Genomic DNA, 20,028 nt, shown 5'->3' on the forward strand with positions numbered 1-20,028 from the left:
CATTTCTAGCTTGTCAGTCAGTCAAGACTCACCACCCCCCACACCAGTATTGACTCATAGTTTTTGTATTCTGTGGGGTTCCAACACTGCTGAAATCTTGAGAATACTGAAAAATCCATTCCCTTAAGCTTAAGAAATCGCAGTTTGTCTAATAATCCCCAACAGTGTTCCTAAATTTAAATGAATTGTACAAGTATTTTTTCAAATTCAAGATTCAGGCAAACACCATATGTATCCGACATATAAGGTATGATTTTTACCTGGAGCCAGGAACTCAGTGGGCAGATAGGTAATAGCGTGGGAAACCTGGAAGTAAAGTGAGCAGGGCAGAATCTGCGATCGCAACTCAAATGAAGGCATTTCTGGGTTTTGTGTCTCCAAGCTGCGCAGTGGATGTACTGCGCACCCGGATGATGCGATCTAAACTTCACTATTTAAAGGGCCAATGCAAAAATGGATTTTTAAGAAGAAAAGGAAGTACAGAAGAAAGGCAGCACCCAGGTTCTCAGACGTGTCACTTGAAGACTGCTGGATGCTGTGAGAAGCAGGAGGGAGGTCATCTACCCAAGTTATTGGAGGAAGAAACCTGGTTCAGCCACCAAGGAAACGTGGATGGAAGAGGCAGAAGACGTCAGCAGCAGGCGCACGGTGCCCACGTCTTGGCTGCAGTGCAGGAACTTTTATAATGACCTAACCAGGTCAGGAAAAGTGAGTACATTAGTTGATTCACCCACATCCTGTGTCGTGCAACACCGCTCCCCTCTCATTTGGTGTTGGTACACCTAGCCATCACATTACTCCTCACACCCACTTAAGTTTCAGCATCAACTATTCTTCACTTTCTATGCATTTCCTCACCTCCCCATTTATCCACCCACCACTGCCACTCACCCCAATTCTGATGTAATGTGATGCATCTGTTTCATTGTCAGCCTCACCCAAAGTAATGTATGCATCGGGTGAATACGGCACCTTCATTCACTCACATGTCTGTTCTTTCTCCCCTTGTAGAAGAAAGCGCAAAACGTAAGGGAGAGGACGAGGACTGGAGGTGGACCACCACAGATAGTCTAGCTCACAGATGTAGAGGAGGAAGCAATGGAGATAAGTGGGAGAGCTGCATCCCTATCCATCAGAGATGGAGAGACTGGGAACCCGCAAGTGCCTGGCGACAGAACTTAAAACATCTCTTACACACGTGAAACTTTATTTCATCAATCTGATCAATGCTATGGACCTTAATATCATGATCGGCAAAGTGACAATCTTGCCAATGAATAATTAATATCCTTTCTGTTGTCTTCCAGGGCCTTCACACGGTCAAGAATGTGGTGAGATGCAAGAGATCGCTTCCTCATAGGACCTCATTCCTTCTGAGGGTGCATCGTCACAGGGCATATAGCCATGTACCAGCGCAGATACTGGCACTTGGTGGGTCCTGTTAGCCAGATAGTTGGGTTGTCACCTGGTGATTCAACACTTACAAAAGTGAGCATGAGCAGACAGTGGCGGCAGGGGCAGCTGTGGAGAGTCCACATCGGAGGGTGCACTCCTCTCCAAACTCTCCTCAGCTGAACCCCGGGGGCCATCGTTAAGGAGAATGATCGCGGTACATCTGCAACTTTGCAACGTACTGAAAAAAGTGCCATACACAATCTCCAAATAGCGAAGAGGATGGAGTAGTCCAACTCCAATACTAGTGGGTCGTTGTCGCAGGTAAGTGCGAGAATGTCTGCAACGGATATGGTGGCTGCCTCCAGAGAGCTTCAAGCCACATTACATTGATCGATCATCACCATTACCATGTCTTGCCCATTATTATGTCCCAAAGATCAAGCCGCCCTTTCATTTGCTTCATCATGAATACCAATACATGATGATAGCCATTGGGCGAATATGCAATGGATATATGCGTGGTTGAAGGGCAGTTTTGTGCAAAGGGAGGGAGGGGGGAGTTGTTGATTATGGTGATGCACGTGACAGGCGGACGGAATTTCTCCATTTCTTTATTTTGCAACTCTCATTATGAGAACCTTCGAGATATGAGGGCACCCCTCGCATCACGGGCAGAAATGTGCATGGATGGACAAGCGATGGATGCCCCATCTTCATCTTCCTCCACTTCACCAATGTTGCCACCAGCAGAGAATGCTTGATGAGTGGCTTTGTCCTCCTCCGCCTGTAACCCTCTCTGCTGCGCTATGTTGTGCAGGACGCAGCACCACGATTATTCTGAAGACCCTCGATGGCGAGTACTGAAGGGCTCCTCCAGACCGATCCAGGCACTCGAAGCACATCTTCAACATGCCAATGGCTTGCTCAATGACACACCTGGCAGTCATGTGGCTCTGGTTGTGTCACTGTTGCGCCTCGTTGGTGGGGTTCCTCACAGGTGTCATGAGCCACGTCTGCAAGGGTTATCCCTGGTCTCCTACGAGCCAGCCATTAAGTCTGTCTCTAGTCTGGAGAGGATGGAATGTTGGATTCACGCAAAATGAAGGAATCATGACAGCTGCCAGGGAATTTGGCGCATATCAGCAGAAATCGCATCTTGTGGTCGCACACCAGCTGTGCAGTGACAGCCCTTTCAGTTTATGAAGACTCCTGGATCATGTAGTGGCCCTCCAATTGGTACTTGTGTGCAATCGATTGCGCCCTGCACCCGTGGGAAGCCAGTCAGAGGCGAAACCCACTATCCATTCATTCTGGCTGACGTCGTCGCGGGGGAAGTTCACGCAACCCATCCTGCCTTATACACTTACGTGCAGACGATTGAGACACCCTGGAGATGTCATCGGTGGCGCAATGGAAGGACCCGGAGACGAAGAAATTGAGGGCAGTGGTTACTTTTACTGTCTCAGGCAATGCATGGCCACCAGATCTAGCGGGGAGCAGCTCTTCCTCAAGGAGGCTGCAGATATCTGCAACCGCCTGCCAACTCAATCTGAGCCTGTGTAGGCACTGCTACTCAAAGAGGTCCAAGAAGCTCAGCCCTGCCTCTATACCCTCTCACTTGAGTAGTGCCTCCTGCGACCTCAGCCCCTCTGTTGGTCCCCTCTCTGCTGTTCTGCAGGTCCTTGTTGCGCACCTCTGTTTTGGGCACCAGCAGATCCCAACACAGCATAACGTGGCTGTGCATTTTCCTCCTCTTCAGATGTCCTCTTGCATACATCCATTACATCCCCCATCCTGATCTTGTCAGTTTGAGGGGCTGCAAAGTCTTCCTAAAGCTGTCTCAACAGAATTCTCAGTCTCAACACTTGAAGAACTCTAAGCCAAACGTTTGTCTGAGAGAGCTAAGAAACCAGCTACAATGCTTGAGCTTTAATTCTGTGATTTTCACACCTGAATAAAAGAGCCAAATGAACTTCTGCGTGAATCTCGCCTCCGTTTCACAGGTGAGGTTAAAGTCGTTGCAGACTTAGAATCCACAAAATTTAAGTACCTCAACTAATTCAATGTGCTAAATTGCCCCTTTAACAATCCGCCCGCCAGCATTAAGTGGGAACGGGGCTTTCGGGTTTCAGATGTGCACACACATCCAAACACACCAGGGTTATACCTGAAAGTGGGCGCATTGGTGCCGGGTTGCAGTCCCGCTTCAAAATGCTACTACTTCAACCCCCCAGCCGCCCCCAACCCACTCGTTCTTTGGGGTTAAAATGACCCCCTTCTTGGGAAATTTGATACCTCAAAGACAGTCAAGACAACATGGGCCTTTAATTTCAAATGCTGTAGCTGAAGTAGATTTCCAGAAAGATATTCAGGGGTTTTTCAAAAAATGCCCTGGTTTGTATAAGCTTGCAAAAAAGTAATTTCTCTCTTCTGACACAACAGATCATTCTCAGTTGGCATTTTACAACCAAATGCTCCAAGATCCTTTCATAAATCAAAAGTCAAAAAAGCTGTACAAAACAGCAAGATTTTCTTCCTTCACCAATTTTTACATTTATTTTTCACCACTCTTTTTAATTCCCTCTCTCCTCGTCTATTATCATTCCCCAGCTAAATAGATGCAGGAGAGACCTGCTCCCATGCCTCTTCCCAATGTCATTCTTCAGCTTAAAGTGTCACCTTGGCTCAGTTGCCAGCGACACCCACATCCCGTGAACGAATTTTTAAAAAAAATTCCAGATGTGAGGCGAGAGTGACTGCCCTTGACATCAAGGCAGCATCTGATCGAGTATGGCACCAAAGAGCCTTGTAAAATTGAAGTCAATGGGAATCAGGGGGAAAACTCTCCAGTGGCTGGAGTCATATCTAGCACAAAGGAAGATGGTAGTGGTTGTTGGAGGCCAATCATCTCAGCCCCAGGACATTGCTGCAGGAGTTCCTCAGGGCAGTGTCCTAGGCCCAAGCATCTTCAGCTGCTTCATCAATGAACTTCCCTCCATCATAAGGTCAGAAATGGGAATGTTCGCTGATGATTGCACAGTGTTCAGTTCCATTCGCAACCCCTCAAATAATGAAGCAGTCCGAGCCCGCATGTAGCAAGACCTAGACAACATCCAGGCTTGGGCTCATAAGTGGCAAGTAACATTCGCGCCAGACAAGTGCCAGGCAATGACCACCTCCCCTTGACATTTAACGGCATTACCATCGCCGAATCCCCCATCAACATCCTGGGGGGTCATCATTCACCAAAAACTTAACTGGACCAGCCATATAAATACTGTGGCTACAAAAGCAGGTCAGAGGCTGGGTATTCTGCAGCGAGTGACTCACCTCCTGACTCCCCAAAAGCCTTTCCACCATCTACAAGTCACAAGTCAGGAGTGTGATGGAATATTCTCCACTTGAGTGTTGTTGGAGCTGCACTCATCCAGGCAAGAAGCTCGACACCATCCAGGACAAAGCAGCCCGCTTGATGGGCACCCCCTTCACCAACGGCGCACTGTGGATGCAGTGTGTACCATCCACAGGATGCACTGCAGCAACTCGCCAAGGTTTCTTCGCACCTCCCAAACCCGCGACCTCTACCACCTAGAACGACAAGAGCAGCAGGTACATGGGAACAACACCACCTGCACGTTCCCCTCCAAGTCATACACCATCCTGACTTGGAAATATATCGCCGTTCCTTCATCGTTGCTGGGTCCAAATCCTGGAACTCCCTACCTAACAGCACTGTGGGAGAACTTTCACCACATGGACTGCAGCGGTTTAAGGTGGTGGCTCACCACCACCTTCTCAAGGGCAATTAGGAATGGACAATAAATGCCGGCGTCGCCAGAGACGCCCACATCCCATGAATAAAAATTTTTTTTTCACCGAGTCAGAAGTTTGTGGGTTCAAACACCACTACAGGACATGAGCACATAATCTAGGCTGACACTTCAGTACAGTACTGAGGGAGTGCTACATTATTGGAGGTGTCGTCTGTTCAGATGGATGTTGAAGATTCCATGGCACTTTTTCAAAGACGAACTGGAAGTTCTTCTAGTGTTCTGGCCAACACATTATCACTCAGCCAACACTACCAAAAAAGATTAACTAGTCATTCATCTCACTGCTGTTTGTGGGGCCTTGCTGTGTGCCAATTGGTTGATGCGCTTGCTTACTTAACAATAATGACTAGCTTAAAAGTAATTCAATGGTTGTCAAGTTCAGAGAACATTGTGAGAATGTGTAAGGCGCTATACAAATGTAAGTTTGTTCTTTTTTGCCATCAGGAAGCGATGCCCAGGCTGAATCAATTGCCAGAAGTGGTTTCATGAGAGAATTGCCCTGAAAGCCTAACAATAGAATCAGGAAACAGACTATAATCAGAATGCCCAAGATGTCATTCCCCAATACACACACACACAGACATGTTTCACATGCAACTGACATAAATTTTAAGTAAAAGAATAAATGAGGTTTAAGTGTAGCTGCCCTTCTGAGTACACCCATACAAGAGTATTTGCACGAATCCATCCTGTGGTTCCATACACTCAGCCTGTACTGCACTACCAGATCTCAGTATAACAGATACATACCTCAACCACAAAACCTCTAACAGTTTAGTGTTTTTTTTAAACCAAACTTGCAGAGACTCTCTTCACCCTTTAAACTATCCATAACTACGGCACAAGAACATAAGAAATAGGAGCAGGAGTAGGCCATACAGCCCCTCGAGCTTGCTCCGCCATTCAATAAAATGATGGCTGATCTTCTAGTTCAACTCCATTTTCCCGCCCTATCCCCATATCCTCGGTGTCCAAAAATCTATTGATCTAAGTCTTGAATATACTCAATGACTGAGCATAAACAGCCCTTTGACCTTTGTGAATCCAAAGATTCATAACCCTCTGAGTTAAGAAATGTTTCCTCATCTCGGTCCTAAATGGCCGACCCCTTATCTTGAGACTATGCCCCCTAGTTCGAGACTCTCCAGCCAGGGAAAACAGCCTCTCAGCATCTACCCTCTAAGAATTTTATACATTTCAATGAGATCACCTCTCGTTCTTCTAAACTCCAGAGAATATAGGCCCATTCTACTCAATCTCCTCATAGGACAACTCGCTCATCCCAGGAATCAATATGGCAGTGCTAGGCAGAACAATACTAAGAACTTACTCAGAAATCTATATACAATCTCATGATACACATGTACATTATCCTGTGCAGCCATGTCTGGTTTATTTGGACTCAGTCATATTTTTCTAGTTTTCTGTTAAATATGTAATGGTTCAAGTTTGAAATTATGTACTTCTAGGCATACAGCACCAGGCATAAAGTACCATTCCATCTTAAGCCAAGTGATTCTGGAGGCAAAATGCCAAATTCCTCTCCCCAGGACCTGATCACTGAGTTTGGGGGTTGCACCAGACACCAATATTGAGGTAGGGAAAAAGTTGAAAGTGACATTAGAAAAAAGAAGGAAAATTCAATTTATCCTGTAGTACAAATTAAGTAAATTAATGAAACAGCACAGGAGTCTTTTTTTTAAACATGACTTCAATTTGAATTAACAGACAATTCAAATTAAGCAACTTCAATTGAGAGTTTACCACCAACTTTTGCTGGCCAGAAACAAAGTCACGAATTATGACTTAAAACAGCTTCGCTTCCACTAGTGGATTTTTTCCCTCTCTGTTACAGCTGCTGCGGAATGTACCCTGCAATTTGGACCAAGCAATTTTCACTGTCCCATGATCCTGAATCAGAATTGAGAGACTGGCATGAGCCTGGAGAGAATCTGAAAGGGAAAAAAAGCACTCTTGCTAAACATGGGAGCAGGTCAGATCAGCCAGATGAACCTTGATTACAGTAATAAAAGAAAATGTTAAAGCTACAACAGATTGCATTTTACCGACTTAGAGCAATGATCTGCAAGTGGTCTGAAAAGTTAATTTTACACCTGGATACACAGCGGCCATTTTGTCCATTATTCACACCTCACTACTGGTCATATGTGCCTCATTAATGATTCTATCAGAATGCACGACACCGCATGAAGCTTCAGGGCAAGTTTGCGTTTCTTTGGTTTGTTGCAAAATTCCCTTTCAAATCACATGGCTCTCAGTTTCAGGTCAATTTCATACGATATGAAATCAATTCAAAGCTGTACCCGCCACTCACACTTCGCTTTAAAGACTTCACAGCAACAAACTACTGAATGCTTATAACACCTAGAAACAGAATAAAGGCTTAATAGCCAAAGAATTCATAATTTCTACTGGTGACATCACATAATTATCTCTCTTCCTCCTCCTCCTCCAATTCAGAGTTAACAGCATCTCTAAAGTTGGAAAAGTCACTTTAATGGCAGCTAGAAGATTAGGTTACTCGTCAAAAAAACAAATGTGCAAGACAGCTGATTTACAGTTTCTATGGGAGAATGGAAAAACTGCAAAAATTGATTCCAGAACAGCAGTAAAAATCCAGCCATAAACGGAATTTGATTAATTCTGTCACTGTGGTTCTGGTTATGTGTGTAGCAAGAAAAATAGTGTGCAAGGAAGAGAGAAAAAAAGCGAGTGAGAGAAAAACAAATACTAAATGTGAAATGGAAAATGCCTCAATTATCCAATACTTTCCATAGGACAAATAGGTCAAGTAATACTGTAAGAAAAATAATCTGTGTTATAGTTATTAACCAATTAGCTTCTTCTGTGGACCAGCCACTTATTTACTCTACCATTTGGGGCAAAAAGACCCAAAAAGTTTAAAGTGGCATCGTTCTGTAACTTGGCATAGGCTTTTTTTTAAAAAAATGATAAAGGCATAGAGATCTCTTCTTTTCAAAAAATGAAGATGTTTTGTGTTCCTTTTAAATTAGCACAAGTTGCAATAACTCCACCAATTGGATGCTGGGTAAAGCTACAATTGGAAGCTTCACACACTACCATTAAAAGCAGAAGCTAGCTTTGTACTTAATCACCATGTCACAATCCTGTCCATCATGCATTTTGCTTTGAAGCATACTCCTGACTACGTTATACAGTGTAACGACACACCATGTGACATATAATTATATACACTGCTCACTATGTCCTCCCACAATCTTATTCACAGTTTGTCATGTCCTCTAATGTGGTGTCATCAGCCAAATTCAATATCATTCTTCTGGTTCTCATGTCCAAATCAATTAAATAAATGGAAAACAAAAGAAATTGCAGCAGAGATCATTGGGGCACATTTCTGCCCACATCCAGCTAATCTGAAAAACATTTTATTTATCCTTACTCTTTGCTTTCTGTCCACATGGCTTAATTTTCTCACAAGTCCCTGGTATCTTCTGAAAATCCATATATACAACTGTTACATTCCTTTCTTCTAAGGACTCCAATTTCTCAGAAAATTCAATTTAATTAGTCAAGCACAACATACTTGTTACAAATCCACGCTGCTGATAGCATGCCTTTCTAGGCCTTCATAGAATCATAGAAAGTTACAGCACAGGAGGCTGCCATTCGGCCCATCATGTCCATGCTGGTCAAAAAAGATCTAACCAGCTTAATCCCACTTTCCAGCATTCGGTCCGTAGCCTTGTAGGTTACGGCACTTCAAGTGCCCATCCAATGAGTTGGGGGTTTCTTCCTCTACCACCCTGTCAGGCAGTGAGTTCCAGACCCCCACAACCGTGAAAAAATTTCTCCTCAGCTCCTCTCTAATCCTTCTACCAATTACTTTAAATCTATGTCCCCTGGTCACTGACCCCTCTGCTATGGGAAATCGGTCCTCCCTATCCAGTCGAGTCATAATTTTATACACCTCAATTAAATCTCCCCTCAGCCTCCTCTGTTCCAAAGAAAACAACCCCAGCCTATCCAATCTTTTCTCATAGCTAAAATTCTCAAGCCCTGGCAACATCCTCGTAAATCTCCTCTGTACCCTCTCTAGTGCAATCAAATCTTTCCTGCAATGTGGTGACCAGAACTATAAGCAGAACTCAAGCTGTGTCCGAACCAATGTTTTATACAGTTCTAGCATAACCTCCCTGCTCTTATATTCTGTGCCTCGGCTAATAAAGGAAAATATCCCATATGCCTTTTTAACCACCTTAGCTACCTGTCCTGCTACCTTCAGGGATCTGTGGATATGCACTTCAAGGTCCCTCATTTCCTCTACACCTCTCAGTTCCCTATTTGTGTACTCCCTTGCCTTGTTTGCCCTCCCCAAATGCATTACCTCACACTTCTCTGGATTGAATTCCATTTGCCACTTTTCTGCCCACCTGACCAGTCCATTGATATCTTGCTGCAGTCTACAGCTTTCCTCCTCACTATCAACCATTTTTTGTATCATCTGTAAACTTCTTGATCAAGCCCCCACATTCAAGTCCAAGTCGTTAATATATACCACAAAAAGCAAGGGACCTAGTACTGAGCCTTTATGTATTTCACCCTGTTATAAAGGCTGAACATTTACCCACAACCAAGGCAAGACTAACTGGCTGACAACCTTCTGGTTTCTTCCCTTTTTTGATCAATAACTTAACACTTGCTACTCTCCCAGCCCTTTGGCACAATTCTCAGGTCTCTTTCTGCCGTTTGATGGAACACACAGAAGAACTTCAGTTGAAGTTGCCATTGCACTCCATCACCTTGTCATGCAACATAACCATCACCACCACGACCATTGAAGGAGATTCTATAACTATCAAATTTCACAGCACCCCTTGTAATGCACAAAAAATGTAATACATAGAATGGTTGCTTTTATGTGCGCTAGAGTCTGTAACACAAGCTTATTCACAGGGTGCACACAACCACTGGTATGAATTATGAACTAAGTTCTTCAACTCAAATTCAGCTCTTTGTATTTGAATCCAAGCTACATGTTCTCAATCTGAACTTTTTTCTGTTGCTCAAACACTGAATATTCCAATTATGTCTGCTCCTTCCCCCAGTTTTCTCCACTGCTCTGCTTAAACTAATGGCTCATGCTGCAACATTTCTGCTTTCCAGTACTTCACCCAAATGGCTATTCTTCATGTGAGATCCTGGATAGCAAGCATCAGCAGGTTTTTGTTCTCAAATGCCCAGAGTCAAGTCCAACCTTATCTTCACCCAATGTTAACATGCACAAGCACTTCCAGAAGGGGATCATCGAATAGCAATCAGAAACAGAACTCCTCGCTGATTTTTCTCTTCCCCGGCTTGTAAACATTAAAGACAACACCATTCTCCACCCTGACTATGATTTTGTAATTTTGAAAAAACACAAGTTATTCTAAGATTCCAACTATCAATTTGTCAAACAAGGAAAAGCAGTACTTTGGTAGAATGCAAATCACCTGCTTGTGCACAATGGACTATTTCTCACATATACTCTCCATGTGTTGTGGCAATGATTTTAGTTGCAATATTTTTAATTAAGGTTGTGGCATAGGGAAAGTGGGTGAATTCCTCAAAAATTACAAACCAAAATCAAACAAGGTGAAGCAAATATATACAATACATTTTAACCCCAATCCTAAAAAAGCATTACTGCACCAATTCCAGGTGATATAATCCAAATTTTCACGGTTTTGAACAGGATTGATAAAGTTGATCGAGATAAATTGATCACACTGTTGTGTTGTAAAACTACGAGACATCTAACTTTAGAAACTATATAGCAGTATATGAAGGAATTCAAACAAAACTATTTCATGCAAAGGGTAATGGACAGACAGTTTTCAAATAAGGTAATTAGTTACTAGGGAGAGCCAGTGAAGCAAATTGTATAATTAGTTCAAAAGACAAATAAATAGATGTCTCAAGAAAGAGGGGATTGATGAATATGAAGAGAAAGCAAGAAGGTGGGTTGGAATCATTCACACTGGTATCCATCATTGGGCCAAATGGCCTTTTCCTGTTCACACAAACTTGTAGCACGAATTTCTCCAGGTATATGAATGCTGTTGTTCTTTGTAATTCATATCATTGAGAAATTCCAATTAATAAGAGTTCCTTTGTCATTGTCGGTCATATGGTCTCCCCTTTGTACTATTTTGTGCAGAATAGTTTCACATTTCTTTCATTTTTTTTAAATTACAAAAGCAGTGACCTATTGTCCAACTTTTTAAAACAAGTTTACTTCCCCTCCCCATTTAAACATAATTAACTTTTTTTTAAAATTCGTTCACGGGATGTGGGCGCCGCTGGCAAGGCCAGCATTTATTGCCCATCCCTAATTGCCCTCGAGACTTCTTTGGATTGATACAGGAAGTGAGGAAAAACAAAGGAGACTAGGTCCCGAAATGCAGCAACTGAGGAAGAGGTAGAATGAGAGTGAGTGTACCAGTATCATGTCAAAATGAGGCAACAACAGTAACAGTTTATACCAAAGCTGGTGATTCACATTGCTGCCAAATTTCAGTACAATTGCTGCAACGGATGGAATATAAACTAAGGGGAGCTACTTTGACAGCATTTTAAAGTAGAGAGACTCCCAGCTCATTCCCCGAGTTGCATTGCTAGCCAGGAGGAGAGGTTTGCAGCAAGATTGTATAAACAATAAAGGTTAATTTCCTGCAGATTTAAGTTGCAAATTAAGTCACCATGATTCAGGTTGTGTTATTGGTTCAGCACAATGCTGCTTCAACAAAACTTGTGGGAAATTTCAGGTGTCATTTCATATCTATGAATAGTGAGCTCCTGTTCTTGCCCATGACCTCAATGGAGAAGCCAAGCACCAGTCACATGTTTGTCCATAGAAGAGAAATCCTCCCTCCGTCCAAAAAATAAAGATAAATTGTTCTTGGCCACTCTTGTGCACCACCAAGGAGCTAACTCACATTTGGCCAAGACTTTGATCAGGGATTGCCAGGTGGTCCAAGGAGAAAAGTAAAATCTAAGAATCATCCTAGATACTTCAGTGGACTAATATGCTGCCCAGTGTAATACTAAGCCACACACACCTTTGATCCCTGTTTTTTATTGGATTACTTGATCTCAGAAGTGGGTGGGGGGGGGGGGGGGTGGTAGTAGTAATCCAGGCTGCAGAAATTAGAGTGAGGGGTGAAGAAAAAAAGCCAGGAATCTGCTCCTGACTGCTAACCATTAATCCCACTGAGAGATGTGTTTGTGAAGACCACACTTAGTAAGGCCAGGATCAAGCTCAATTCTAATTCCTCTACAATAAAATAACCAACTAATACTCCCCATCAAGGCTCATACGAATAAAGGCAGTTTGGACAAAGCAAGAGGATGCCCACAGAAATGAGGGGCAAATGTTGCAAATCAAAAATTGTCTTTTCTTTTTTAATATGTACATCTATATAAACATAAATTCTATCAGCCACCATCGAGTGCCTCAGTAGATACAAAAAAAACATTAGACCATCAGTCCCAACAATGCGCACCCTATTCGTTTAGCACCAACCCACTTGGAAGGGATACAATATAAATTCACCAAAATGATACCAGGGTTTGAAGTTTAAATTTTGAGTACAGATTGGATAAACTTGGTTTGTATTCCTCAGAGTTGAGAAGGTTGAGGGGTGATTTAATCAAGGTCTTGAAAATGATCAAGGGTTTTGACAGGCTATATACAGAGGAACTAAATCCTCTGGCAGAGAATCCAGAACAAAGGGGCATATAATCTTCAAATTAGAGCTAGGGCATTCGCAAGTGAAATCAGGAAGCACTTTTTCAGACAAAGCATCGTCGAAATCTGGAGCGCTCCCCCCAAATGACTGTGGATGCTGGGTCAATTGAAAATTTTTAAGACTGAGATCGACAGATTTTTTTTTGAAAGATACGGGTATCAAGGGAATATGGAGCAACAGCCATGATCTAATTGAATGGCGGAACAGGCTTGAGCGATTGAATGGCCTACTCCATGTTGATTACAGCCAAGTTATTAAAAAGATGGATACACAGCACGCAATGACCACATAGCACATTCTGCTGAACTAAATTTTAGCATCAACTATTCGATACGAGTCTAACTAACAATATTAATGTCTCACGATACTATGATGTGTTACTTTAAACATTAATTTTAGCAGTCAGCAGTTGACAGCACACAGTCCATTCACAAATACTATCAATTTATTTTACTACTCAAATAGTTTGACAGTACTTTGTGATCACCGCAACTTGCATTATATTATGTGAACTACCATTGTGGCCATAAAAGTGATATCTATGAAATAAATAGTTGTGGGTTGTCATTTAGCTTAATTGCGCCTTGTTAGTCTGCTTGTTCTCTTGAGATTCAGTGATGTTCAATTTTTTAAAACTGATTTTATTTGAATTTACCCAGGTTTTTTGGGCTCTAATTCCCCTCCACCATTTTTGAGGCTAAAAGTACAAACTGAAAAATACCCATAAAAACCCAGGTTACATTGGCAATGAAAAATGACTTAAAACTTTCTTATGCATATCATACTGGACTGACATTGCTGCATGTCATACGGTCAGAACCAATATGCTTGAAGCAAGCAAGAGGAGTTGAGAAGTTCATTGTGAACTTAAAGACATGCAACTCAAGACATTTAAACCTCCCCCAACAGGTTCAGAGTATGCCACTGAAGCTTGCGTAAATGCTCAGGTCACCGACTCAGGTACCGCAACATTACATTTTAATGCGGTACTTTATGTTTGCTTTCCCCTGGACTTTACACACTAATACTGCGCTGCAAGGCAGAAAGAGGAAAAATAATACTCAGAGTTTTCTCAACTGGCTGGTTGGCTCAAAAGCTCTCGCCTGTCGAGAATGAGCAAACATAAACGAGGACAAGGGAGTTTCAGCTGCTCTTTCGTACTTCATGACCTGGTTATAAAAACTTCAGCCTTGAGCAAGAAGCCTGTCACATGACAGTTTATGGTCATCCTCTTGTAGCAGTATACTCCGACTGTGGTATGATTAACACGGTTGACACACTAGAGGTAAAACAGGATAATGATCTAAACTGGCATAAGAAACATAAATAGAAGAAGTAGACGACCGTACGGCACCTCGAGCCTGATATGCCATTCAATATCATGGCTGATCTTCGACCTCAACTCCACTTTCCCACCCGATCCCCATGAATCCAAAAATCTATCAGTCTCAGCCTTGAATATACTCAACAACTCAGCATCCACAGCCCTCTGGAGTAGAGAATTCCAAAGATTCACAACCCTGAGTGAAGAAATTCCTCTTCACCTCAGTCTTAAATGGCCGACCCCTTATCCTGAGACTATGCTCCCTAGTTCCAGACTTTCCAGCCAGGGGAAACAACCTCTCAGCATCTACCCTGTCAAGCCCCCTCAGAATCTTATATGTTTCAATGAGATCACCTCTCATTCTTCTGCACTCGAGAACATAGGCCCATTCTACTCAATCTCTCCTCATGGGACAGCCCTCTCATCCCAGGAATCAATCCCATGAACCTTCGTTGCACTGCCTCTAAGGCAAGTATATCCTTCCTTAGATAAGGAGACCAAAACTGTACACTGTACTCCAGGTGTGGTATCACCAAAGCCCTGTACAATTGTAGCAAGACTTCTTGTACTCCAACCCCCTTGCAATAAAGGCCAACTTGCCATTTGCCTTCCTAACTGCTTTTTTTCTTATTCATGCACGGGATCTGGGCGTCGCTGGCAAGACCAGCATTTATTGACCATCCCTAATTGCCCTGGAGAAGGTGGTGGTGAGTCGCCTTCTTGAACCGCTGCAGTTGACGTGGTGAAGGTTCTCCCACAGTGCTGCTAGGTAGCGATATCCTCGGGTTGAGATGATTGGCCTCCAACAACCACTACCAACCTCCTTTGTGCTAAGTATGACTCCAGCCACTGGAGAGTTCCCCCCACCCCAACCAATTCCCATTGACTTCCATTTTACTAGGGCTCCTTGATCAGTCAAATACTGCCTTGATGTCAAGGACAATTACTCTCACCTCACCTCCAGAATTCAGCTCTTTTGTCCATGTTTAGACCAAGGCTGTAATGAGGTCTGGAACCGAGTGGTCCTGACGGAATCCAAACTGAGTATCGGTGAGCAGGTTATTGGTGAGTAAGTGCCGCTTGATAGCACTGTCAACGACACCTTCCGTCACTTTGCTGATGATTGAGTGTAGACTGATGGGGCAGTAATTGGTAACTACAGAAGGAGAACAATTTACAGCACTGCCCTTTCATCACAACCTGTTACAGCCTCGCTGCTGCCCTCCACCACCCCACAGCCCTCTTCACATCCACAGTCAAGATTATTATCATTGACCAGCAAACACCTAATGCACTCAAGAGGTCCAGGGAACTCTCATGAGTCCAACACCCTCCAGCTGAAGCAGAGATTGCAATTTCAAATGTGGGTCACCCAATGTACTTAACTGTAGTTAACCCAAGTTATTACTGAAGGTTGCATTTAACCAAGCATCGTGAATTTAAATACTAAACAAGATGCTGTAATTTCAAGCTCATTGTGGACTTGTTAATGACAATCACAAATTGTGTGCTCGTGTACTCAATGCGGATGCATATGAAATAGAGCAAGAGCTGATGTGAGCATGTACCATTATCGTGCCTTGGACATGTGAAACTTCCTGCAGCCAGTTTGTTTTGCTTTAGATAATTACCTATTTGGAGCACAGGTGCTTCTTAAAATTATTTTAAACTTCATATATTCTTAAAAACTAATAACAAAAATTACCTTCTCAGTAAATTTTCTTCCGAGTTTTCTTCAGGCATTTCTTGGTTTAAGGCCTCTTGTGAAACATTCGACATTCTGTTTGTTGTTGGCTGACTGTACACCCGCTCCCAGTGTCCCGTTTCATTGTTAAACGTTAAACCCATTGTACGTTCCCCTTGCTGGCCAGAGCCATGACGGGCAAATCTGCCTTCTGAGCCACTCAATCCATGAGCCCTGCCCATGATTCCTCTACTCGGTGGGGTTGGGGACTGGCTGCTACCCTGCCCTAGTGGCTCGTAATTGTTTGGCACATGCCAAGAGCTGCCCTCGTTGGATGAAAAAAGTTGTGTGGTCCGCTCCCATCGCTGAGTGTCATGGTTGAAAGTCAAAAGGTTATGGCAGGCTCTGCAACGACTAAGATGTCCACCTGATGAATTGGAAGTGTTTTCGCCATTTTGCTGCGATGGCCCTGCTCTATTAGGTTCTATATTATTATTTAGGATCTCCTGCACCTGCTGGGATTGATTGGACTCTCCACCAACTCGTTGATCCACGTCCTGGAAGCGGTCCATCTCCATGAAATAGCGGCTCAGGTTACACTGGAGGACATTCCTGACAGAGGGCTGGTTGTTCGGTCTCTCTTCGCCTGTGCTGCTGTTAGCACCGCTGTTAGTACTGCTACTTGTACCAGGACTCGAGACACCTCTCCCCTCAGAGGCTAATGTGTAAACAGGTTGAGCATTCGTCTCCTGCTGTCTCAGCACAGACAGTAAGCTCACAGATGATGCACTAGTCCTAGGGGGTGGCATGCTTTCCAATTCCGACCGTGGCGATATGTTCAGCATTGTTCTTGTCCAATCAGACCCACTTAACCTTGAACTCTGTTCCCTGTACCCTGGGCTAGGGTTAGATTGTTGCAATCCCCCCGACTGGTATGCTGTGTGCCCTAATAAGCCCCTCCTGCTAGTGGCTGCGGACAGATTTCGGAGAGAATTGCCAGAGTTCTCATAGTTTACAGTACTGAACGCAGAAGGGCGGTCAGGAATACGAGGGTCAGGCTGGGATAAGGGCCTTTCTGGAGGAATGCGAGGCTCAGTCCGTGCAGATGTAGAGGTGGTGGCTGCAGAGGATGTTGAAGGGGTACTGTCTTCACTGGGCACGGAAGAGGAGGAGGACGACCTCAGGGCAGAGCAGCGGCTACAAAAACAAACTAATCCCATGTGGTGAACACACTCCTGGACAGGGTAGCTGAAGCGGTCGCGAAGCACAGCATATACCGAAGTCCTACCACTTTCACCTGCTGGCAAATTGCTCTCCTCACTCTGGCTCTGATCTCCAGTTGTCGTACCGGATGACCGTGAGGACAACATGTGAAGAAAGTTGTGGAGCAGTGGTGTTCTACGGACAGGCTGTGATTGGAGGAAAGATCGCTGACGATACTGAGGTGTCTCGACGTTGTCCAATGGAATTTCACCATCATCGTCATTCTGGGGGAAAAAATTAAATAATTAGAATATGTAAAGCTGCAGAATCCGACGCATCTGTTCTCTTCAAGAATTCTCAATTACAAACCCAATAGCTTTCTTTAAGTGCATTTCCATTTCACTATTTTTGGAAGAAAAAATGAAAGAACGGGACGAGTATTGAAGTAGGAAGATCACCAGGATATAATTTACGACAACATTCCACATGTATTTCTTTTTCTCTTTATCCCTCCTAGGCCCTTCTCTCCTGTCGTCATGCTTCCTTTCATTTCTCCCCTTTCGGGTACTCTACCCCTCCAAATCCCAACCCCAACCCTTAAGCACTACTCATACTTCCTACTCTCTGGCCGCAGTCCCAGGCTTGACTCCCTCTTAGATAAGCCGACAGCTTCCTTCTGCGCCTTCCTTGGCATCCTCTGAAGGGCCCACCGAGGTACTTGTCGCTGCCTTCTTACGAGCAGCAATCCGAACTGCCCCATCCTACTCTCTTACTGGCTTACCCGCCCAGAGCGCCCACTGGGGGCTAATTTTGCCAATCTCCTTCCCGTCCCACTCACCCCTCCCAGCGCTGACCCTGTGGACTCTGCCAGTGGATCAGCTATCACCGCCCCTCTCCACATCTCCCTCCAGAACGTCCGTTCAATTGTGAACAAGGCCCTTGCCATCCTTGAGCTTAGTGTGGATGATTGCATTGACAGCACGGCCTTGACGAAAACCTGGCTTCAGGGTGATGACACCTTCCCCCTTCATGAGGCCTCCCCACCAGGCTATATCTTCCACCACTTGTCCTGCCCAGACCGCTGCGGTGTGGCCCTTAGCACCAAATCACACCAAAGTCTGTCCCGCTACTCCTCCGGCACCTTCTCCTCCATTGAGCATCTCACCTTGTTCCACCCCTCTCGCCTCTCTTTTAAAATCCTCATTCTCTACCGTCCACCCAAGTACCAAGTCAAGTTTCTCATCGAGATATCTTCCCTGCTTTCCTCCCTCAGCCTCTGCACTGGGCGGTTTCTCATCCTTGGTGATTTCAACTTCCATCTCAACTCATCATGCTCTCTCTCCAGAGTTCACTGGCCTCCTATCCTCTCTTAATCTCTCCCTCCACGTAAACTCATCTACCCATATTCATGGCCATCCCCTCGACCTTGCCATCTCACGTGGCCTCCCATCATGTCAATCTCTCACCATTTTCTTGAATTCCACATTCCCCTCCCCCCTCCCAACCCCATTTCCTTCTGTGTCCGCCCCGGAAAAAAACTCCCCCCCCCCACCAAATCATTTACAGCTGCAGTTTTAAATTCCCAACTGACTAGCATTTGGCCCTCCATTCTCCATGACATTTCTGCAGCTATCGATCTGCTCCATCGCACCATCACTTCTATCTTTGCTGCCCCTGTCCCCATTAAAATCATTACTCTCTCTCACCATGGCCGTTCCCCCTGGCAAGGCCCTCATCTCTGCTCCCTAAAGTCGAAGGGATGCAGACTTGAACGTTTATGGTGGACAACTGGTTTAGCCGTTCATCTTCAGATTTGGTTGGACCACATAAAGCACGATCGGGTCCTGCTCTCCTCTACCAAAACTGCTCACTATTCCAGGATCATTCTGGATGCCAAGATAACCACCGGTTTCTCTTCTCCACTACTTCTTAAACCCCTCTCCCCTGCACCTTCCACCAACATGTGCGAGGAGCTCATGGACTTCTGTGTCACTAAGATTGAGACCATCCATTCAGCTGCTGCTTCCCTCCCTCCCCTAGCCCACCTATCCAAACTTCCCCTAATGTTCCCCCCTCCATAGCCCTGAACTCGTATCTTTCTCTAGTTTCTCTCCTATCTCCCCTCATCTTGACCATGAGACCACCTGCTGCTCCCTCGACCCTATTCCCATCAAACTGCTGACCACCCAACTTCCCTTCATGGTCCCCATGTTAGGTGATATTGTTAATGGTTCCCTCTTCTCAGGTACTGTCCTCCTCCCCTTCAAATCTGCAGTCATCATCCCCTTCTCAAAAAAAACACCCTTGACCTCTCTGTCCTTGCAAACTACCACCCCTTAACCAACCTCCCTTTCCTCTCCAAAGTCCTCGAATCCGTTGTCAGCTCCCAAATCCATGCACATCTGTCCCGCAACTCCATGTTTGAATCCCTTCAATCAGATTTCTGCCCCTGCCACAGTACTGAAACGGCCTTTATCAAACTCTCAAATAACATCCTCCAAGACTGTGACCGTGGTAAACTATCTCTCATCCTTCTCGGCCTGTCTGCAGCCTTTGACACCGTTGGCAACGCCATCCTCCATCGTCCAGCTAGGTGGGACTGCCATTGCCTGGTTCCATTCTTATTTATTCAGTCATAGCCAGAGAATCATCTGCTTCTCTTCCCGCTCCCGCACCGTTACCTCAAGTCCCCAAAGGATCTATCCTTGGCCCCCTCCTATTTCTCATCTATATGCTGCCCCTTGGTGACATCATCTCAAAACACATCAGGATCCACATGTACGCTGATGACACCCA

At 44.5% G+C, this 20,028-nt stretch overlaps 1 protein-coding gene and 1 long non-coding RNA gene across 6 annotated transcripts in view; one reads left to right on the forward strand and one right to left on the reverse strand.

Moving 5' to 3' along the window:
* LOC137327835 (activating molecule in BECN1-regulated autophagy protein 1-like) overlaps window positions 1-20,028 on the reverse strand; it is a 400,989-nt gene that overhangs the window by 348,943 nt on the left and 32,018 nt on the right. For all 4 annotated transcript variants that reach the window (XM_067993681.1, XM_067993682.1, XM_067993679.1 and 1 more), the window contains exon 7: window positions 16,051-17,516. In XM_067993681.1, coding sequence (XP_067849782.1) covers window positions 16,051-17,516 — 1,466 coding nt within the window. The remainder of the gene's footprint in view (window positions 1-16,050; window positions 17,517-20,028) is intronic.
* LOC137327837 (uncharacterized) overlaps window positions 1-20,028 on the forward strand; it is an 85,688-nt gene that overhangs the window by 50,520 nt on the left and 15,140 nt on the right. Inside the window, exon 1 of one of the 2 annotated variants that reach the window (XR_010964556.1) lies at window positions 655-708. The exons of the other annotated variant lie outside the window; for it this stretch is intronic. This is a non-coding gene — a long non-coding RNA (uncharacterized lncRNA). Of the gene's footprint in view, window positions 1-654; window positions 709-20,028 lie in introns of those variants that run through there. 2 annotated transcript variants of the gene reach the window in all.

The sequence above is a fragment of the Heptranchias perlo genome, chromosome 12 (assembly GCF_035084215.1).
Source record: "Heptranchias perlo isolate sHepPer1 chromosome 12, sHepPer1.hap1, whole genome shotgun sequence".
Lineage (NCBI taxonomy): Eukaryota > Metazoa > Chordata > Chondrichthyes > Hexanchiformes > Hexanchidae > Heptranchias > Heptranchias perlo.